At 37.8% G+C, this 23,305-nt stretch overlaps 2 protein-coding genes across 3 annotated transcripts in view; one reads left to right on the top strand and one right to left on the bottom strand.

Moving 5' to 3' along the window:
• Nucleotides 1-16,526, top strand: part of prim2 (DNA primase subunit 2) — an 80,422-nt gene extending 63,896 nt beyond the window's left edge. For both annotated transcript variants that reach the window (XM_083538510.1, XM_083538511.1), the window contains exons 11-14: nucleotides 2,387-2,513; nucleotides 3,917-3,999; nucleotides 12,403-12,471; nucleotides 16,168-16,526. In XM_083538510.1, coding sequence (XP_083394636.1) covers nucleotides 2,387-2,513; nucleotides 3,917-3,999; nucleotides 12,403-12,471; nucleotides 16,168-16,392 — 504 coding nt within the window. In that variant the 3' untranslated portion in view covers nucleotides 16,393-16,526. The remainder of the gene's footprint in view (nucleotides 1-2,386; nucleotides 2,514-3,916; nucleotides 4,000-12,402; nucleotides 12,472-16,167) is intronic.
• The window catches only part of khdrbs2 (KH domain containing, RNA binding, signal transduction associated 2), a 243,009-nt gene that overhangs the window by 52,807 nt on the left and 166,897 nt on the right, over nucleotides 1-23,305 (bottom strand). The window lies entirely within an intron of this gene.

Raw genomic sequence — 23,305 nt, 5'->3', positions numbered from 1 at the left:
TTTCTCACCTTCCTTAGGATCATTGAGACCCCACGAGGTATGATCTTGCATGGAGCCCCAGTCTGAGGGAGATTGACAGTCATGTTTAGCTTCTTCCATTTTCTAGTGATTGCTCCAACAGTGGACCTTTTTTCACCAAGCTGCTTGGCAATTTCCCCGTAGCCCTTTCCAGCCTTGTGGAGGTGTACAATTTTGTCTTTAGTGTCTTTGGACAGCTCTTTGGTCTTGGCCATGTTAGTAGTTGGATTCTTACTGATTGTATGGGAGGACAGGTGTCTTTATGCAGCTAACGACCTCAAACAGGTGCATCTAATTTAGGATAATAAATGTAGTGGAGGTGGACATTTTAAAGGCAGACTAACAGATCTTTGAGGGTCAGAATTCTAGCTGATAGACAGGTGTTCAAATACTTATTTGCAGCTGTATCATACAAATAAATTGTTAAAAAAAATCATATATTGTGATTTCTGGATTTTTTTTTTTAGATTATGTCTCTCACAGTGGACATGCACCTACGATGACAATTTCAGACCCCTCCATGATTTCTAAGTGGGAGAACTTGCAAAATAGCAGGGTGTTCAAATACTTATTTTCCTCACTGTGTGTGTGGATATATATATATATATATATATATATATATATATATATATATATATATATATATATATATATATATATATAAAAAATATAATATAATATAATGCATGATACAGGGGTATAACGATACATTCAGGCCACAATTTGATCCATTTCACAATACTGGCTTTGATGTTTGATTTGCAAAAGATTTTACTGTAATTAAGTAAAATTCTGACTAAAATGGCTCCATTATTTTGCTTAATCATGAACAATGAAAATAATTGACATTTTTGTTTGTAAAAAATATAGTTAATGAAAAGAATTATGTAAGAAACAGAGGTTAGATATTATAACCAAAACATACTATAGGTTCACTGTATCCGAAAGAGATAAATGGACGAGGATGAATTTCCTCTAGAGTCTGGTTCCTCTCAAGGTTTCTTCCTTATGCCATCTCTGGGAGTTTTTCCTTGCCACAGTTGCCACCTGCTCGCTCTTAAGGGACAAACTTAGACTTATAAAGAACATCTTATTCATTCTTTATTACTATGTTATCTGTGTAAAGCTGCTTTGAGACAATGTTCATTGTTAAAAGTGCTACACAAATAAAAAAAAATTGAATAAATAAATATACAAATTTCAGTGAAATATTTAGTTGAATAAAAAAAGTTTGATAATGAAATAATTAGTTTTAAGTAAAATAGAGGTCCAAAGTCTGCTTCAGTGCCAGACTTGCATCTTCAGTGTCATTTGAAAGCTATTGAAGATTTGTTTTAATAAAAAATAAATAAAAAAACGTTTATGTAAGTTTATAATATTTAATGTGTCAGTCATTGTGTTTCACATCTGTCCGTCAATCTATTCACAAGTGCAGATGATTTCTGGAAAGGGTGCAGGAACTGTCATTTATCAAGCATGCTCTCTATATATTAACTTTATAGGTTGCACAAATCGGGAACTCTGGGGATTACACAGTCCAACTGCTTTAGATGCATAATTACTAGCCTGCTAACTGCTGCCATGTGAATCGCTCAGTCTCCCAATGCGCATCCTTTTAAAGATCACAAAGTGGATTACATTTTATAAAAAAAAAGAAAAAAAGATTGGCACCACTAATATTCCTAAAAACTACTCAGAATAAAAGAAGACTGGGTCTGATTTCAGTGAGTGTTTTGTTTATCAGTAAGTTATATTCCTATGTAGCCTTTTGGGATTCATAAAATAATGCAGATAGTTCCTGATCGGTAGTGGAATTAGCTTCACTTCACTCAGTCAATATTGTGACCAACCTGATTAAATCACTTAATCATGTAAATATTTGCGGTCGCGTGACAAATTGTGGGTTGACTCTGGAAAATATTGTAAAATGCTGAAAGTTGTGGAATCGAAAGGTAATGATTTTCAGCTGATAATTATAGATTTGTTACAGAAGATGCAAAAGGTGGTTGAATAGAGACATGTGCGAGAGAGCAGACTCATGATCCATAATCCAGCTATCTGTAGTATGGCAACGCTACTGCAGCAGGTCTCTGCTAATAGCTCTATATTTCATAGCAGAAAGCACCCTGCCACAATCCACTTGATGAACTACTATGTCTCTTTCAACCCAGAGTGTCCCCACTCATGGCCCACAACACTTTCCCCATGGCCCTCTCAGTGTTCATGTATGTTCTCTTTCTCCATCTGACACAATTCTCTCTCTCTCTCTCTCTCTCTCTCTCTCTCTCTCTCTCTCTCTCTCTCTCTCTCTCTCTCTCTCTCTCTCTCTCTCTCTCTCTCTCTCTCTCTCTCTCTCTCTCTCTCTCAGTTTGACAAAGCATATGCCTACAGCATCCGGCACATGTTTGGGAAAGAAGGCAAGCGAACAGACTACACGCCCTACAGCTGCATGAAGGTGATTTTATCCAATCCACCCAGCCAAGGCGACTACCACGGTGAGCAAAGTTCTTACTAAAATAAATAAAAAAAAGAACCATTAGGCTCTGTCAGGGGAAAAAAAAAATCAGCCCAATTTAGGCTAATGACCTGATCAAATCCTTCAAAAGCGCATCAATAATTAATTATGGGCTCATGCTGCAAACCAGAGTGACTGGAATAATAAGTACTGAGTTAAATATGCGAAGAATAAAACACATAAGACGTGCGGTTATCGGACAATAATCTCTAACAGGGTGGTTTGGCTTGGCATGAGGTGGAGTATCGCAAACTTGATTCTTTTCCGATAACGCCACAGTACAGTGTGTCAGTGATTGCCATTTGTAATGTATTAGTTAATTACTTGTAATTATTGTTACTGTTATGCCTCACTTTATAGCACACATTGCTCATGCTGTAGACTCCTCCCATAGATGTTGAATAAACATCTCCTTACAGAAAACTGCACCACACCACATTTCTCTTTTAGATCTGTTTTTTTAACTATTCAAGTCCCTGTGATTGAGCTTTTGCTATAGAAACTATTTTGTAAAGACTGGTGCACTGGTAACGAGAGGTGTCTTTGACTACGGATTTACATATTCAAATCAGATTAGTCAAGTCTTACCTATAGTCGACTAACAGTTGAATATTTTTGTGTGTGTGTGTGTGTGTGTGTGTGTGTGTGTGTGTGTGTGTGTGTGTGTGTGTGTGTGTGTGTGTGTGTGTGTGTGTGTGTGTGTGTGTGTGTGTGTGTGTGTCGGCCGGGGGAAAATGATTGCTCCTGTTGTCAGTCAGGGATCAGAGAAAGTAAAACTTGAATCTTTATTCAAACCTATTAGAGAATATTTATTAAAAGCTTCTTTCTTTTCACATTTTGATTTACAACATTAACATAATGGGCTGTATATTAACTTATTGGTAGAAACCCAGTAGTTCTTTGTGAAATCAGACATTGAGCACCCCCGCATATAACCAAAATGGTATGATCCTTGTTTCATAACACTACTTTGAAAATTTGACTAAGTTTTTTAGTCTAATCAGGCTCTTTCTATTAAAGCATCGGATCTTTGACTATTCGGGGTCACCCCTAATGATTAACCTGTGATTTAATTTAAAGCCCACAGTATTGCACTTAGAGTTACAATTATAGACAATTAATATATGACTTACCGGAATTTACAGTTCAACAGCACTGTGATATAAGTGAGAGATGATCCACAGCTGGGTGTATATTACACGATTTTACTGCAAAAGACTATCGGCGTGAAGGTGTCAGTTTATAAGGTAACGCCTTCACTTAGAACGCTGATTAAATTGGAGCTACCCGTTCCATACCTTCCAGCCAATCAGAATGGAGAATTCAGACAGATAATAATCTCATGCAGTCTAACGTTGAAATTTTTTTTTTTAATCCTCTCAGGATGTCCATTCCGCCACAGTGACCCAGAGCTACTGAAGCAGAAGCTGCAGTCATATAAACTCTCTCCCGGTGGGATCATGCAGGTGGGTGCACACACACACACACACACACACACAGCCACTTAAATCATATTGGGGACATTGGACACAATATAAGAGCAGCTGTTCTTTATATGAATACTCCAAAGGCTTTACAGCCGAACTCAATGTCATTTGCTACTGTAACAAGTTTATAAATTTGTTCATCTAAAAATAATGCATTGGATCCTTGTGGATGTTCTGCAACTGAAACTGAATCTTCACAAGGACCTGATTTTAGAATCACAGTGAAATGAATGAAACTGAATAAGAAAGCACCAATCTGTAATGATTTATTATGTTGATTCAGGTATTGACTCAGTTCTCACATGCATTAATTCATTTACATTATTTTTTTTATCTATTTATTCACTTAACTAATTGGAAGTGAATTTATGAGCTGAAGGCAATTAAAAATGGCTTATAAACATTTTTAGTTGTCATTAGAAGCAATCTGTGTTTTCATCCAAATAAACTGCTCATTCTGGTTCAGAGTTGCACTAAAATGAACCCGAAATTGTTCCATAGTCATTGTAACACTATCCAACAAGCCAGATGGTGAATTTTACTTTTGGCAAAAAAAAAGTGTAATGTACGTTTCAGAGGAAGTCCTCAGACACTATTTACAGCTAGTAAATATTAGCAGCCAGACACAAAAATCTGCTGTTAGTCATTTGCATTGCTTTTTTTTTATTTTTTTTTTTTATTATTATTATTATTCAGTTTAGCGAATGAACAATGAGACGGATAGAATGATTAAAATTAAAATTCACCACACTTTGAATGTCAGGAACATTTGAAACTTTAGAAAAATGGTGCGATCTTTATTTAATGTGCTGCACCTCTGGGCAAGACTGTGCAATATAGCCACATATGGACTATAATGTTTATTAATTAGTATTAGTGATGTACTTTTATTATTGGTGTAGTCAATTCGTTCTATTGGCCAAAACTATGAACACAAAAAGAAATTTGTTCAGTTCTACAATAACGCAAATGTCACACCGTTTCTAATACGTTTTTCCCAAATTATACAGCAAATCCATAAAGATAAACAAATACACATCAACAATGCTAAAAATCTAATATCAGTAACAGAGTTTTTTGTTTGTATAAAAAAATTGCATTAATTTACCTCATAATTTGGCACACAGGTTTATTCCCCCTCCCCATCTTTTCAAAAGGTGTGGCTACAGATGGCATCAGTGTCAAACCATGTTGTCAAGTGGTGTATCAAACCCTGCAGTAGGCGAGTCTTTGGGTGTTTCTACCCTCTTGATGCTTGGCATGAACAGTGATTACAAACTACATGAATAATGTCTCTCACAGAAACCGTAAAATGGTTCTGAACACGTCACCGCAGAGTGGCCCAAGTGCACAAAGAAATCAAACAGTATTATTAATAGTGTTCTAATTTTATTACCTATAAAATATTTTGGAAATCTGGTAGATTTAATACTTTGTAGGTCATTTTGTAAATAAAAGAAATATTGGGATTATTTACAAAACATTCTAGACCTCTATTATATTTCTTTTGTGATGTTTGGATTTTAGTTCGAATAATTGACCAGATAATATTAAAACAGTATAAAATGTTGACTTGCTGTAATAATAGAATTCAAAATTCAAAAGTCAAAAATTGTATACTATATTATCTGCGTTAACAGTAAATAAGAAATAAAAATAATAACCAGGTTGTATTTAAACCAAAGTAGAATTTCACTAGAAACAGACAGTTTACGGTTAAAACCTGATATTTGCTTTAAAACAAAATCTAAATTAAAATAATATACTTGTGCAAGTTTTTGGGTTTTTTGCACTTAGTTGCTCGAACCTGCTCTGTGTAACGTAAGGGATCAAAACACCAGAGGTCTTAGTTATATGCTTTGCGAAAGGGTGGACACACACCACAACAAATGCACTCCACTATAGGGAAAAAACCCTCACCAATCATGTTACCACTGTGCAACAATCGCATAAGTGCATTATGTGTATTATGTAGTAGTTCGTAGTTTGCATATTTGTGATTCTGAGTATCGCTCATCAAACCTCCACTTCCTGGTCAGTAGGCTTCTGTAATGTAGGGTAATTTTACTCTGCCTTTTTTTATTATTCTGTGTGACCCAGTGTTTAAAACCCAGTGATTTAAAGCACACATTTGGCAGCTTTTAAGACCTGAAATTATGTTATAGCGCATAAGCATTGAACTGAGGTCACTGGTTATTGCAGGAATATTCTGATGTAGTTATGGGCCTCAGACACCAGTGGATTTAATGGACTGATGAGAATGAGCCTATTAAAGCTCGGTCTTAAAAATGTATATTCATAGCACCATGAAGAAAGTTTGCTCAAGTCTCGTTTGATCACATCTTATAGTGAGAATTTGACTTTTCTTTAGGTGGGAAATTGTATTTAGTAAATGCAAGCAGCAATTTTTATAAAACAGCAGAGGACTAGTTTGGTGCCCCCTAAATGTTGGGCCCTAAAACATTTGATTGAACATAATCATATACACCAATCAAGCAAAACATTGACATTGTGTGCATCCTGATCGGTCTGTGGCTGCGCAGCAGAATACGCAACAAACTGCGATACACTGTGAAACACTTTTCTATCAGAACCAGCATTAACCTGTTCAGCGATTTGAGCTACAGAAGTTTGTCTGTTGGATTCGATCACACGGGTAAGCCTTCGCTCCCCACGTGCATCAGTGAGCCTCGGCTGCCCATCACACTGTCACCGGTTCACCACTGTTCCTTCCTTGGAACACTTTTGATAGATACTGACCTCTGCAGACCAGGAGCATCCCACAGGAGCTGCGGCTTTAGAGATGCTCTGAACCAGTCGTCTAGCTGTCATAATTTGTCAAACTCACTCAAATCCTTACGCTTGCCCATTTTTCCTGCTTCTAACACATCGACTTTGAACTGATTGGTGAATTTATTAGCCGGCTCTCTGGACAAGTAAAAATGCCAGTCAGGCTCTTATTTGAGTTCTCTTGGATACCTACCTGTCCAAACTCAGACGCAATGTATTGTACTTCGATATAGAAAGGTAGTTAGCTACTTAATATCATTAGGAAGGACTAAGGGAAAAGTTCGAGTTTTGGCATCTTTACCTATTTCTAGCAATGGCAGAATGTCATTGATGGATTTTTTTTTTTTTTTTTTAAGATATCACTTGAGTACTCAATTTACCACACAATGACTGCATTTCATTGGCGTTGTACATGTACCTTGCACAATGACACTGAAGTCATATCTAATCTAATCTAAGCAATTTTGTGTTAAATTTGGAAGTGTTTTAGCATTTTCAAAAACCAAAATTTTAGAGGAAAGTTTGCATCTTAGAAGATCTACGTTCTTTCACATATGAGCTCACAGATGCCTAGGATTGATCAGTGTCTACCTTGAGAACATTTGCTCTCTCATACTCCTGACCTTGATTAGCTGTGGTTTTGCCAGCTGGCGAACACGTGATGTCCTGAATACTGTCTGTATCAGATTTTGATGTAAAATTATCATAATTGATCTGTATGCTCTGATATCATCCAAATTGCTCCTCAGATGGTGTGTGCAGTACAACAGGCAGTGGATTTTGGAATTTGTTTCAATTTAATGTGCATCCCAAAGAAAAAAAAAAGAAAGGGAAAAAAAGAACATTTTTGAAGGTGTTTAAGAGTTTGCCCAGGCAATTGCAATTTAAGGAACCAATATGCCGGACTTCGGATTTTCCCACCCTCTGGTATACATCACACAGCCAATAGTAGCGCAAAATCTATTTCTCTACACCGGACAGTTTTATTCAGGGCGCAAAGTACTGCAGCGTGTCATGCACACCTTTCTTATCCACTTAATAGCGCAGGTCGGCCAGCTTGTCCGAGCCATCTTGCAGCGTAGCTGAGGGGAAAACACGGAGCAGAGCGCTAACTTAATTTGACAAGTTGGCCCATAGGCTGCACGCTCCTCGTCAAATTAAATTCACTATTAGTTCAGTGACCCGAGCAGCGCATTGTAGTCTGAGGCTGTTCCGAGAGCCTCGGACCTGTGGATTCCAGGCCATGAGCTCTCACTGCAGCACTCAGCCCAGTGCGCTGAATAATTAAAAACCGCAGCAAACGTGAGAGTGGTGATTAAAATGCCGAACAGCCGCCGTCTCAGTCACCCTGTCTAGTGCCAAATGACACCAGAGGCCAGAAGGAGCAGACGCCAGCCGGTGTGAAGTAGCGCAGGGGCGCAGAATTAACCTCACTCTCACTCTGTCAGTGCGCACCCAACATGGTGTGACTCTCACCTCTGGAGGTGTTGAAGGACTTGAGAATCCCACGTGCTATTTTTATTGCTTGAAGGAGTGAGCAGAAGAAGGCAAATGGGGGAGCGACACATGTTTAGTCCTTGCCGCTCATTTGTTGAGGGATGCAATTATCGAATTTGATGAATTGGAGTCGTTTCCATTCTTTACAATCAGTGATTTCTAGTCAAACGCATTGCCATATGTCAAATAGAAAGGAATGTCCTGAAGTGGTTGCAGATTTCTGCTGAATCCCGATCATAGAGCTGCTCTCAGGAAGCATAAACGATTGCTGTGCGATCACTGCTAAATGCTATAATTCTACTAATTCGTTAACGCATATTTATTTTAATGCCACTAATTATATTGAGGCTAATTATATTGAATTCTGTTTGACTATTTTTATTAAAAATATAAATGAATAAACATAAAAGGGGAGAAATTAAACCCTGTAGAATCCTTTCGACATCCTTTCTTTATTCAGATATTTAAAAAGAATTAAGTCTCAAATAAAGCATCAAAATCCACTGTGATATTAAATATGGCCTTAAAAATATTTACAACATCTGCAAGTGTGTAGGAACCCTGTCAACCGTAGTGCGCACTACAATTCTAACACACATTCTCTACCTAATGAACTTCGAGATGCTGCAAGGTGTTATTGTCTATGGAGCCGGTGCTGAGGGACCATTAAGGTTCTCTGCAAAGTAAAGTTATTTGGAAGTTTAGACAGACAAAAAGTGTAATGGCTATCGGATTGGTGGAGAGTCACCACACTTTCTGTCTGCATACACTCTCTTCATGGTTGTGTCGTCATCACACAGCAGTGAGCACACAGCCAGGAGCCCTTGTACTCAGCGTGGTGGTGTTGGGGATCTTGCTCCTGAACCAGACTTACTTGCAGTCAGGAAGTCCAGGATCCAGTTACAGAAGGTGATGTTCAGGCCTAACAAGTTTAGTGATCTAATATAGCTGCTGAGTGATGATTGTGTTCAATAATAAAGTCTGTGAACAGCATTTGTATGTGTCCTTTTGTATTCAGGTGGGTGAGGGCCAGATGGAAGGTGATGGGGTTTGCGTTGTATGTTTAGCAGTTGGGACAATATGCAAGCTGTAGGGGGCACAGTGAGGAGGCCAGCAGGGTCATGATGAGCCTCTCGAAGCACTTGTCATCAAATTCTTGTGCTCACTTAACCAGATGGAAATCTGAACATTACTCCTTGTATAATTTGCAAATAAGATCAAAGTTCGCTTTATAGATGTAAAGGTAAACTGCTTAAAATAACCTTTTACAATCGTGTCCACACCAATCAGCCATAACAATATTCCTTCCTTTGACCACTTTTGATATATACTGACCACTGCAGACTGGGAACATTCCATAAGAGCTGCAGTTTTGGAAATGTTCTGACCCAGTCGTCTAGACATCACAATTCGGCCCCCGTCCAACTCCCTCAAATCCTTACACTAACCCAGTTTTCCTGCTTCCAACACATTGACTTTGAGGACACAATGTTCACTTTCTGCCTAATATATCCAACTCACTAACAGGTGCCATGATGAAGAGAATCAGTGTTCTTCACTTCACCGCTCATAATGTTATGTCACTGTTACGCCTGGTCTGTGTATATTAGACTGCACATAAAGAAATGTAATAAAAAATATTGATTTTTATGGATTTGAGCATCAGTGCCAGACTCAAAAGGCACAGAGTTTGCAATTCATAGACCATGTGTGCTGTGAGATGATGTATTGAGATGTCAGGATTTTGAGTGAGACATTTACATACATGTGTTGCATCTGGTTGAATGCACCTCAGTGATTTGCTGAACGGATTTAACAAAATTTTTTTCAGCTACAGTGACATTGGAGACACCAAAGAGCATTACTTTTCTTTCTAATTTTCTTTTTTTTTTTTTTTTTAAATGAGAATTATAAGTCAAAGGAATCACCTGGCAGACATGAAAAAGACACTTCTTGCAGCCACTGCTGTGAGTCGGACGTATTGAAGTGGATTTTGACCCGGAAATTCAGAAACCTTTGTTTCGTAATTCGGTAGAAAACGAGACAGAATTTGGTCTCTTAATGCAGAAAAAAACAAAGAAGCCATCACACTGGACTTATTTGTACTTGATAACTTATTTTTATGTATTTATTTTGTAACTATTTGGTGTAGGGGGAAAATTGTAATTAGCTTGCTGAAATTACTCCTGTGTTCTATCCACATCTACACCCACAGGATAAATAAGTATGGCTGTAACGTTACACAAAATTCACTGTTCAGTACAATCTCAGGAAGGTTAGGGGGAAGAAATGCAAAAGATAAAATTGTTTGGTTTTTTACTTGACGCAGTTGATGATTTATTAACATTTGTGAACGTCAACAGTATAAATAAAAATTTTTTTTAATAAAATGCCTGCTTTGATAAATATATGAAATGACCTTTTTTTTTTATAATATTTTGCAAAAATAAAATATCTAAAAAGATTAATGAATAAATCAAATGAACGCAATGCACTTATAATATTGATTAAATTGCGTGATTAGTTAAATTGGCACAAATTAATTTGATTAAATTAAATGAAATAAATGGAAACATTTACATTTTACAATTTATTTTACATTTGTTAGACCTGATTTGGGGAATAGAGAAGTGTGTGTGTGTGAAAGAGATTTACTTTTAATATTAAATTTTCTAAAAATGTGATCTCCTTAACTGCTCTACTTTTTCAGCATACTTTAACAAATGTCTTTATTCATTGCATTCTACCTTTATTTACTTCCTTGACATGGGGAATTGTCAAGATTTTCTCCTTTTACAACACAAACACTACAGAATCCATAATTTGCGATTGTCGTGAAACTGGAAGTGGCCACGAGTTCACGCGTGCTCAGAACAGCGCACTACTAATCGTATTTCCAGTATGTAATACGTTCACTCACAGCTCCATCAGTCTCCCCATCGAACGGCACGGTATCTATCTGCAGGCCGATGTTGCCCGAGTCTCTGCTGCACACCCAGCCAATGCGGTTAAAGGAGGTTCTTAAATGGATGTCATGATGATACACCACTGCAGGCTTCAGTTCTTCTGCTGCGCCGGTTCCTGAGGGAACTCAGATTTTAACTATCACATGTAAAAAGGAATGCATTCGGTACACGTGTGCACCAAACCGAAAGCCGGTACCGAAAAAAGTTCGGTACTAATACGTGTACCGTACACCCCTACTTTAGTATACATGCTATTAGAATTGGATCCAGAGATGTGCTTATAGACATGGTTTATGTAAACGAAACAAGAAGTACACATAAAAATGTTTGCGTTTCTATGTCAACAGACAGGCTCAGGAGGAAATTTGCTGAGTAGGCCATTTCTGATGATTATTTTTAGATACATATATAAAGTATTGAGTGTTCCTGTTTGGACAGGCAAGTAAAGATTTATTTTTTTACATAGAACAAATGTGTCAGTAAATATCTTTCACTAAGGTTGTGTTGAGTTTATTATTACGTGCAGTAAAATATGGACTGGGCTGTAGAGTGTACACTGGTTGTTTATAAATCCGAACCCTTCTGCAGACTGCAGCTACATTTTACAACATAAGCCATGAATCTGTTTGGACAAAAAGATTACTTCTGCCCCGTATAAAACCACATTCGCGTCGAACATCGGCTTCAACTTGGTTTTGTTGTAATCGAGTTATAAAAACCGGGCCCAAGCCACACAGCCACACGGTGCTTTGGGCTTTACATGATCTCTGACCTCCATCTGTCACACTTCTTTAAGGTTAATGGTGATCGGCACGTGTAATACAATTCGGCGCATGTCGATATGCCGCTGAGGTGAAATGCTCGGAATTCCTGGTGGGAATACTCGCGCAGGAACACTGCCTCAAGGAGGACATGTCACTAGGGCTGTAAGGATGTTATACACAGCATTAAACATTCATGATGCATTTTTATCTCGGCTTCAAAATTTCTTCATAATTATGCGGCGTTCGGCATTGTGTTTTGCCAGATTGGTGAGAATAAATTGTACAGTGCCAAACATGGCCTTTGTCAAAGAGCAAATTAAAAGCAATGAAGCGCTTATTTCACTCTCTCCGTTTTATTCCTACAGATTTTGGACCTTGTCAAGGGAATGCACTATCAGCTGGCCTGCCAAAAGTACTTCGAACTGACACACAATGTAAGTATACCTTTCGATTCCGACCCGTTATTTCCCTCAGACGACCGTGTAATCCATCCACAGTGGCTCCACCAAGTCTTGCCTCTGTAATCACATTCATCATTATCTGTCACAGCTGCTTTATTTTTATGGGTTTATTAGAGCACTTAGGATTGAATTACATTTGTACAAATTTTTTATTTTTTATTTGATATTATGCTTTTTAGCATCAACCCTTTTGATTCTGCAGTTTGGTTCATGTCTAAAAACCGATTCATATATCATATGTTAAATTGTTAGACATGCGACAGCAGGATTGGCCTGGATGCTAAATTTGGTTGGGGGGGTTTCTTTGTTTTATGAGAAGCAGCTGGTTTTTTTTTTTTTTTTTTGGGGGGGGGTTCCTTTTCTTTTTTTTTTTTTTTTTTTTTTTTTTTCTTTTCTTTTCTTTTCCACTGTTCAGTAGTGCATGCTATAAAGCGAGGTGTGAAAGCTGCAGATTTGTAGGTCAGAGCCAATGGGAAAGTAAAATGAATGAGTAAACATTTCACTGTCTGCTCATTTCTTATGGTGTTTTAGCTCCTGTTGTGCTCATTGTATTTAAACATACAGCTATGAAGATGCCTCAAAACACACACACACACACAAACTCAGAAAAGTTTCCAAACTGTGTCAGTCAGCATTAGCAGTGTGTCCAGTCCCTCCACTCAGAAAGCAGTGCCCCAGTTGACAGGTTACGGATGAAAATACCTGCCGATTCCCGAGCTGAACACACGGCTTGGTGACAAGTTAATTTAAGTGAAAAGGAGCAAATCTGTGATATGAAAGCGAGAGCTAAACCTTTCAAATGCTCATCATTACGGTCACGTAAGATGCGTTTGAGGCTTGGGGATGAAAAGAAATATCTCGGCGATAGTGGCAAAAGGTTAAACAACCCATCAGTGTGCAGGCCTGAGACTTTTCAATCGAAACTGGAGGGTAAAATCACTTCCTCGAATGGATTAAAGGTGCATGTTCAAACTGGCAACAATACTGTATGTAATGAAATGAGTGCTGTTGCAGACGAACGAAACACGCAGAGAAACGTATTGCATTCGATTATTTTGTGTAAACGATTAAACAAAACAGTGCAAATCTCTGAGTTTTATTTTACAACAATTAGTCAGGGATAACAGTTGTTATTATTATTACACATGCCATTTTTAAAAAATGTTTATAATTACGGTTATAAATCACTTTTATGGGGACTTTGAGTTCAACAAGTGAACGTCTGACGGTCCCGAGTGACTCAACCGTTACTATAGAAACACTAATGTTTTATACAGTTGCATTAGTACATGCTTGTGATTTGCCCTGCAGCGGTGCTGTTAAAGTAAATGACCACATGCTGCCAATTGAAAATTCAACAGCATCAAACAAAATGAAGCACAATTGACAACCCAAATCAGGTGCTTTTGGTGTTTTTAGCATAAGGAAATGTAATCAGAACTCATACCTGTTAGCACTTTAAATAATAGCATCGTGTTTTAAAAAAGCCCCTGTGGACCGGGATCCTGGTTGGCAGAAAAGATGTTCTGCGTGCGTTTTGTTGTGTGGATTTAAAGCGCTCGAAGTCATTGATTAGATTGAACTGCTTAGAACGGATAACAATGAAAACAGGAGTGCCTCTGTGAACCGCAGGGCCCTGTTTAGCACCCGATGACTAATAGCCAAACAGTGTAAACAACTTGTCTTCCTCCGAAATTAAAAGACAGCCCTCCTGATGAACAGCCTAACAGGGCTTGAATGATGAGCTGTCCGCTTCCCGCAGACATTGAACCGTACATACATCTGAAAGTCAGGAGTCATATTTTAAGCCGCTTGTATGAAAAGACATCGCTGACGTTAATGTGCACGATAAAGCATACTTATTGACGCATCAATAGATTCCCTGCCTCCCCCCTGACCATCCGATTTGATATGCTGGAGTCATCCCAGGCATAAAGACACGCTTGTTAGGCCACGTGGTGCGACTTTAATCACCGCCATATGTCCCACCTGCTCCCACAGCCACGAGTTCGAACGGATAGTTCGCCGGCGTTCCTCCTGCCCCGACAGCGTTTATTAAAGGTCAAAATGTAATACTTCACCGATGAAATATTTACACAAGGGCAATAAATCAGGCGCTGGAGAGAATAATGAAAAGGCAACAGGGAGGTTTGGAGGGATTTCAGTTCCCCTTCTCACTAAAAAGCAAGGTGAAATGCAACCCCACTCCAAATCTTTCGTCTGGATTGATTCATCCTTATACTATGTTTTTTTTTTTTTTTTTTTTTTTTTTTAATATACAGTTCATCACTGAGACGGTGCTGCAGTGTGGTTTCTCGATCTTTTCAACCGAAATTGTTTGCTTTATGTATGTGAAATTTTTTAAACAAGAAATTTAGGAGGCTGCTTTTCACTTATTCACGTATGCGGAGTGTTCCAAAAGTCTCCATACTTGAGGAAAATTAGCACTTTCTTTTTTTTCCTGCAAAATGCGTTCACATCCTCTATAGGGTTGCCATTTCAAATCAGACCAATTCAATGTTATTTGAATAGCACTTTTAATGGATGTTTTCCAAAAGCAGCTTATGAACAGCTTATAAATCAGTCCAAATAAGTTTATCCCTTATTAGTTTTTCCATTTCAATCCAGCTAATGACAATGATTTCAATATATAGAAAGCTTAGATACAGTTAATATATAAAATATGAACTATAGTATAAAAGTATTGTGTATATAAGTATAAAAAGAAATTCTTGGACGTTTTGCTAAAAGGTGGTAATTTCCCATATTTATGGAGTTTTTAGATAGAACACAGAACATAATTTTCTTTTTTTTTTTATTTATTTTTTATACAGTTTGTTTCTCATTGGTTTTCTCCCAGGTGTTAGTTCCTGTCTACTAGTTAACACTGTTCCATGCTTCTTCTGAGCCATGCAAAGCTATCGCAGCTTCTTTAGAACTGATTCTTGTGCTGTGTTACGGTGCAGTGTAACAAGAATCTGCCCTTTTTGTATACACAAATTCAAACAAGCTTATGAGTAGCTACTGATTGACATGGGGGAGAGAAATCCATCCCTCCCACCCCCAGAGCATAATCAATTTTGCTCCTCTGACTCCCAGACACAGATTGTTGTGGCATCCTTGGCAATTGACCTTGACTAAAAACGTGATGGTGCTTTCTTTTGGGACAATTAAATGTGCCATTGACATCCTTATGCCAAGACGAATCCTATTTTTGCTCCAAAGCGTCAACCCTGGAATTGAATCCCTGTGTAAGGGATCACTCAGCTTTACTCTTAAACTGCATGGTTGACCTTGTTGTACTCCCTCAGAGGGCAACAAGATTTCAGATCTGATTTATTTTCCCGAGGACTAGGAGATGTACAGGGGCTCCGGTGATGTTTCCACAGTTCACGTACAGTTAAACTGTCGACTTCATTTATTTCAAACAATGGAAAAGGACCCCAGTCTCCAGACAAGGCAACACAGAGGGAATGTTCAGTGTAACTTCAAAGTACATCAGGCTTGTAGAAAGGTAGAAAGGAGGGCAGAGCATGTCTTTTTCACTTTGCGAAGGAAGTTCGTTTCCATAAACAACACCGCTCTAATCTCCATATCCTCACATCTCACTGTAAAATGACAACACAAGGTTGTGAAAACTTTTTTAAATGTTCTGATTCCTCCAAACAGATTGACGATGCAGGGTTTTCTCTGAATCACCCGAACCAGTACTTTATGGAGAGTCGGAAGCTGCTCGGTGGAGGAAAGGAGGTGAAAAAAGAAGCCGAGATGCCTCAAAGGGGACAGGAAAATACAACCAGCAACGGTCCCAGTGTCCCTCCACCACCTCAGGCCAACACCACTCAGGCTGTGGATGACATGGGTGATTTAGACTCCTATTTCCTTGATGAGTAAAGTCTACATTCAAACAAACCACCTGTTCTTTATTTTTCACCAAATTACTTTTTTTAACATGTTAACTATCAGTTGTATCAATATGTAGCATATTTTGCTTAGTTTGTTAAAGATCAATAAAATATCAATAAGAAGATCAGGCTGATTTGTTTTTCATTTGATCTGAACTCCAAAATATTCATTACCTTGTTTGTTAATAATTGTTTGTGCATTCAACATTGTGTTTGTTTAAATTACATTTTTAAACATCGCGTTCGGGTGTTATGCACCCATCAGAAGTTCGTCGGTTTCTATAGGAATAAGATGATTTTATGGAAATGAGCGATATTTAATTATAGGAATGTTTTAATGAAAATCCAAACATTACATAAAATATACAAAACAGTATTAATACTGTTGTTAGTGATTCTCAGGGGGAAAACGAGCCATGCCTGAGAGCCATGCAAATTGCATTACCAACCAAACTGTAGTAACATTCAATACATTGTCATTTTATTCTTTTTTTTTTTTTTTCTTTTTAATGAACTGATTTACAAGTTCATAAAAAGGAAAACCGAATTTTCATCCACCAGGTCATAAACCGTTAAATACTTCAGATTAATCTATTAGCAGTATTGGTTATTATTTTTTACCCCCCTACTGCATTGAGTTTTTTCATCAGTGAGATAAAACACAAACAAACTTCACAGAATAGAAAAGTCAATTCACTAAATGGGAAGGAATCCAGAATGCGAAAGATAACTGTCTAGTGTAAACTTTGAATTGAGAATTAATTTAAATGTATTCCCTGTTCTTTCTTACTTATTTCTCCAACAGATAACAAGTCAATACTATGGTTTATTCAGCTGCTAAAACCGTTTGGGTCAAACTGAGCATTTATGGCTTTATATATATATATATATATATATATATATATATATATATATATATATATATATATATATATATATATATATATATATATATATATATATATATATATATATATATAATATATACTGGATTGTTTCTTATCTAAACAGTGTACACTAGGGGGTTGTGTGTTAATATTGTATTTGTCTCTGCATGTTGATAGAGATAGATCGAGGTTAAGCAATATTCTACAATTACAATTCATTTCTCAATGTTGGCTGATCCGAATCGATTCACAGCACACTTTAAAAGTTTTTTAAACAAAGAAAAATAGGACCTTAAATAACTTCAGTCTGTTCTTTTCTAAATCATAAGCAATGTAACAGTGCATTTTTATCTGTGTATATACCTATATCATTACATTGTGACAAAGGTTTAAGATTGTAATCAAAATGTACTACAGGTTCCATATATTACTACAATCTTGTATTCAGTAAATTAACTTTGAGTATAAATAACTGAGTCATGTAGCAGAAAGAGATCAAACATTGGCCAGAATGGTGGTTTTATTGGGACACTGGTGGTGTTTAAAGGTTAAAGAAATCTTCATTTGTTTTATTTTGCCATTAGGGTATTAGTTACTGCACATGATCAGAATGCTGTCTGAGCTCTGTACAGTAGGTTGGGATTTCTGGTGCTCAAACAGTGCATAATCATGCAAACTTAATAGAATGGTGATTTCCACAATGCACGTTGTTTGTTTGTTTTTTTCTTTTTTCCCCCAGTGCATCATGTCACATGATATTGATTTTTACTCTAAATGTTAATGAATGTTTGGGTATTGCTTGGTTAAAGAATAAAAAAAAAAAAATGATTGTGGTGTAATCACGTATATAAAAGCACTGGAATTGTACTGGATGATGACGTCCTGTGGAGCTTCGGATCATCCCTGCTCCCCTTGGCTGAAAAGGCATGTTGGCTGATCCAATTCCTCATGTAGATACATTGTATTATACCAGACATGAATACTCACCAAGAGGGGTTGCTATGTTGTGCTTTGCATGGCCTATTGATTGAGGCGTTGTGCTCTTACGTGCTGCAGGATTTCTGACCTTGCTAGACCGAGTGCTCAGTAAATATCCTCAAAAGATGTCAACTCCAAAAATACATATAAATATATACAAAATATATATATTCATAACCCATTCATCTATATACTGTATAGAACTTGATGTATTGGTTGGCCAAACACTTGCATTCCTAGTCGAAAGGAAGTGCTTTATCAAATTTCTCAAAAAAAAAAGTTGCTGTGAATGGTCTCCGAATAGATTAGGGGAATTGGAAAAGAAGGCTGCGTCTTTAAGCCTTACCCAAAATAACTAGAGTGTACTTGCTGGATGAGTTCTGCTCACTACTGAGAGCAGAGATATAGTGCTCAAGTACGTTCCCTTGGTCTCCGTAGCGCCTCATTTGCCTTCTCGCGCGCACATCTTCCGCGGTTAATCCTCCAAAGCATTTACGTTTAAGCCGTTAAACCTTCTCTTGGATCTGCTGGAATTTGGCCGGAAGAAGAAAAAGATCATGATGTAGACTTTCTTTTTTGAATGTCAAACCAATAAGAGATGTAGCATTTGTTCTTTTTTATTGGCATTTGTATGTAGAATGTGTTCGTATTATGGTGGGAAACTTGTCATTTTGTGCGATCCAGCTGTAAATGTGTCCTTGGGCTTTTAAATATGCCCTTCGTCTCGTCTACTCTCGCTCGCTCTCTTTCTCACACACTCTCACAGTAATGGTCTTGTCCACCCCTCTTTCACCGTGTACCCAGGACAAGCTGGGCTTGCTAAATTTAGAGGCAATTAGAGGCTCTGTGGTGTTGGACCTGCATTGTGCATGCAAATGCTCCCCCCCCAGTAGGCAAAGAAGTAATAGTGCCATTAAGGGAAAATTTAATGAATACTCCTAGCTTTGAATATGCATATGCTTTCAGCCTAGTTCTGTGTAACGCCGCATGGAGGGTCGTTTTGGGTTGTTGTTTTTTGCCTCCTCATTCTCTTGCTCTCTGTTTTGGTCCTGCTGGGTCCTTGTGCTTATATATAATGCTAAAAGATTCCTACTGCTTCTTTATCCATTTAGAGGTTGAATGGTCTCCTAACAGAATTCTCCCAGTTGGTCCTCAAAAGATTTGACCCCATTAATGAGGAAGTTTGCAATGCATGTATTTATTCTGCTTGCAGGCATAATGCCTCTGTGTGGTACAGCAGAAAGCATTTATATCTAAAGGTAGACAATCACAGCAACTGAAAAAAGATTATTTATCTATATATACAGTATATTTGGCTGCAATTCCTCCATGAAGACCACTCCTGACCAGACTTCTCCAGATGGGTATATCTGGGTCCCCCTGGTTTTTTTGGTGCCCTGGGTACCCTTTGGCGTAATTTTTTCAACGTGCACAGATAGGGTTAGTGAGAATGGGTTAGGGTTAGTTGGAAGTAAGAACGTGTTGCTGAACGCTGTTTCACAGATGGCACTTTGATATCAGTGAGTAAATTTTAAAATAAAAAATCAGTTGGAGAGCTACATAAATATGACCTCGGGGCAGTCTGCTTACCGAACGCATCAAATTTCAACACCGCAGGCCCCGGTTCAGAGTTCTATAGAAGTCTATGGGAATCCCTGCACGTTAAAAAGGGCGCCAAAAAGTGACTCCAAGGGATCCTGATGAACGCGTCTATATGTGACTAGTCTGGAGTGAGAACGTGTTCATCTGACATGCATATAGCCCTGATCCTACCATGGCGTTAAAGCTTAATAAACAAACAATCTCTTCTGTTTATTAACTTCCCAGTTTGCTAATTGATAAGATTTAATTAACAATTTATTTATTTATTTATATATATATTTTTTTGCATTCTCACTTTACTCTCTTTACCATACTCACTTACTGCCTAAAACTTTTGCACCGGTGTGTCATCTAATTGTTATATTTAAGTATTACATTACACCACATTTCCGACCAAAGAAAATGAAGTGTGTTTTGATTGGCTTTCAGAAATAGTAGGAAGTGCAAAATCCAATAGACCTGTGACTGATTCTAAACTCAGTTAAACTAACCAGCTAATTTCATTACAGAAGTGTAACATGTGTAAAACAATAAGGAAATGCAAAATTAATGCAAAGGACCCTTATGCTTTTTATTTTCTTAAATTTCTTGATGTTTTTAGTGATGAGTCAAGTACACTGTTCCTGCATTTATCACATCAACCACCTTATGTGATTACTGTTTACTGTACATAAGCATACCTTGTATCTATAAGCATACCTTGTATATACACCTTTTTCTCATATATACCGTAATTTCCGGACTATTAAGTGCACCCAAATATAAGCCGCACCCACTGAATTTGCAAAGATTTTGATTTTGAACATAAATAAGCCGCACCTGTCTATAAGCCGCGATTGAAACTAATGAACTTTACACAGGCTTTAATGAAAGACTCTGTTACATGGCTTGTATCTAAACAGTAGCCTACCAAGAAAGTCATTGGTCACTGTCTTCCTCCTTCCTTTCACAACTATTTCTCTCGGGAATTTTCTTTTTTGGCATCGTCGTGCGTTTAAAAATCACCATCGGTGAAGCTTTTCTCCCGATGCCGTGCAGCTCAGATCACAGGTGAAGTGCGGTTTTTTCATGCCCGGTTGTTTTCAGCGTGACGAATGATTCGCATTTCCTGTAGACAGTCCGAGTGAGCGGCAGGTCAAACGTCAGAGGAACCTCATCCATATTTATGATGTGGTGCAGCCCAATTCAGTGGGAGCGCAATTTGATATAAAGAGTTTCATTGGTTCCCCTGAACCCGTTTGGCAATTTCATTGGTCTAATGTTACAGGGCTCAGTTTGTCATGAAGCTTGTAAAACCGGGAATAACCCAGGAAAAATCCATAAATTAGCTGCTTCGTTGTTTAAGCCGCGGGGTTCAAAGCATGGGGAAAACGTAGCGGCTTATAGTCCGGAAAATATGGTATCTTTATATATTTTACATAGTTTATACTCTTTATTTATCTGCCTTCTTTTTCTTTGTTATATTTTTCTCCCCATTCTATTTCCTCATGCTGGACAGTCGTATAAAGCATTTTACTGCATGTCGTACTCTGTATGTATGTGTATGTGACAAATCAAATGTGATTAAAAATTGAATAAAAGGTCAAATCCCTGAAATATTACTCCAGTAAACAACATAATCCTTTTTCTACATGATTAAAAGGACAAATCCTTTTTTAATGTACTCAAATATCCAAAGCAGTCATCTGTGAGAACTCCATTTGAATAATTGATGCAGTTCAATCCTTTACCTACACATTAGACCTCTTCAAGGAGAGAGTTTTGTATTGTTACAGGAACACAGTGAGACCTTTACTCCATGCAATCTTGTGAGAACCATCATGGGTTTTTGCTTGTGGTCTCATGATCAAAGGTTGTAGGTTGTTAAAGTAGCAAGGAACAGCAAGTTTTCTGAAACAGTAAAGTAAGATTATGCATTAAATATGTAGTTAAGTACGTTTAAAAAAAAAATGAAAAAACTATAAAAAATTACAGATACACTAAATGAATAAATGTATGTGTGGGTTTTTTCCAAACTGTTACCACAAATTTGGAGGCACATATTTCTATAGGATGCAGTTGCATTTTTTTTTTCTTCCCTTCCCCAAACCTGTTTCGGCATGATAGTGCCCGTGTGTGCAAAGCGAGCTTCATGAAGATATGTGAGTGGAAAATATTGAATGGTTCTTGAATGGCTCACCCTACATCAGTACCTGACTTTACTAACACTCTTGAAGCTGAATGTGAGCAAATCTTCACAAGCACTGAAACATTCTTCCAGAAAATGTGTTCGATATCAGAAAGCGCTTTAGTGCCAAGTATGTTTGCACTTGCAAGAAATTTGTTTTGGTGACAGAAGCTTCCAGTTGCACATTTTTTTTAAGTAAACTTATCAAGTTCTAATTGTAAATTGAGAGAAATTTGGAATAGGATGTCCAGAAATCAAACACAAACCTTCATGATCAGTTGTCCACGAGCTTCTGTATAGCATTTGTATAGCGTATAACGCTTTACATTTGTTTTAAAACCTTTATAATTGAAAGCTTTTTCCGCATTTTTTCTATAAGTTTATAGGGAAACTTCCTGAGATGATATAAGGAAGAAACCTTGAAAGAAAACACACTCGATCTCATCTGGGTGAAACTTCCATTTACTATACTGTAACTCCATCATTGTTGAGGTTATCAAATGTTCACTGATGGACACTTGAATACAAAACTCTTCTCACCATCTTCACGATTCTTGTTTAATCTTCAAAGTGCAGATTCCAGTTGAAGAGAACTCCATCCAGGAGCAGACCATCAGGATGAATCCAGCAGGTGTGGGGGAAAAAGGAGAACGGATCGGCGATCTCAGCAGCATGTTAGTTTGACAGAAAGAAAAAAACATGTATTATAAGGTATCCTTATAGTTATGGAATGATTAAGGACACTGCACGGTAAAATAATTATTACTCATTAGGGTGTTTAAATGTTGCACCTTTTTGTTGTCCGAATGATAAGAGCCGGATTTTTGGGTATTACGTTTTGGCATTCTGAGCGAAGAGATCTTTACTCGAGGTCTCCTCAGGGCACAGTGCTTGGCTGCAGAGCACGTTACACAGTCGAGCAGAAATGGCTCGGTTTTGCTTGGATCCTGCCACACTCGGAATTAAATTAGCTTTCCTGATCCGAAGCGTGGAGCCTGACAGAGAAAGGATTTACACCAAATAATAAGGGAGTTGGAAATTAAGAAGCGCGCAGCTCGGCTATTGTCGGCAAAAGCCCTTGATGTTCAATACTCTTTGGGGGCTCGCCTGCAACTGAAGAAAAAAAAAAACTGCCCTGCGCGTTTCTTCTCAGTTCCTTGCAGCATCAGGACAGTAGTGTTCTATTTACCCTGGTGAAAGGATTTCGGGATTGTTAATCATATTAGAAAGTACACGCACTTGCTGGTATTTGTCTCCCTCTATTACTT

This window comes from Silurus aristotelis (genome assembly GCF_946808225.1).
Source record: "Silurus aristotelis genome assembly, chromosome: 4".
In the NCBI taxonomy this organism is placed as follows: domain Eukaryota; kingdom Metazoa; phylum Chordata; class Actinopteri; order Siluriformes; family Siluridae; genus Silurus; species Silurus aristotelis.
This window is presented reverse-complemented; position numbering and strand designations above follow the sequence as displayed.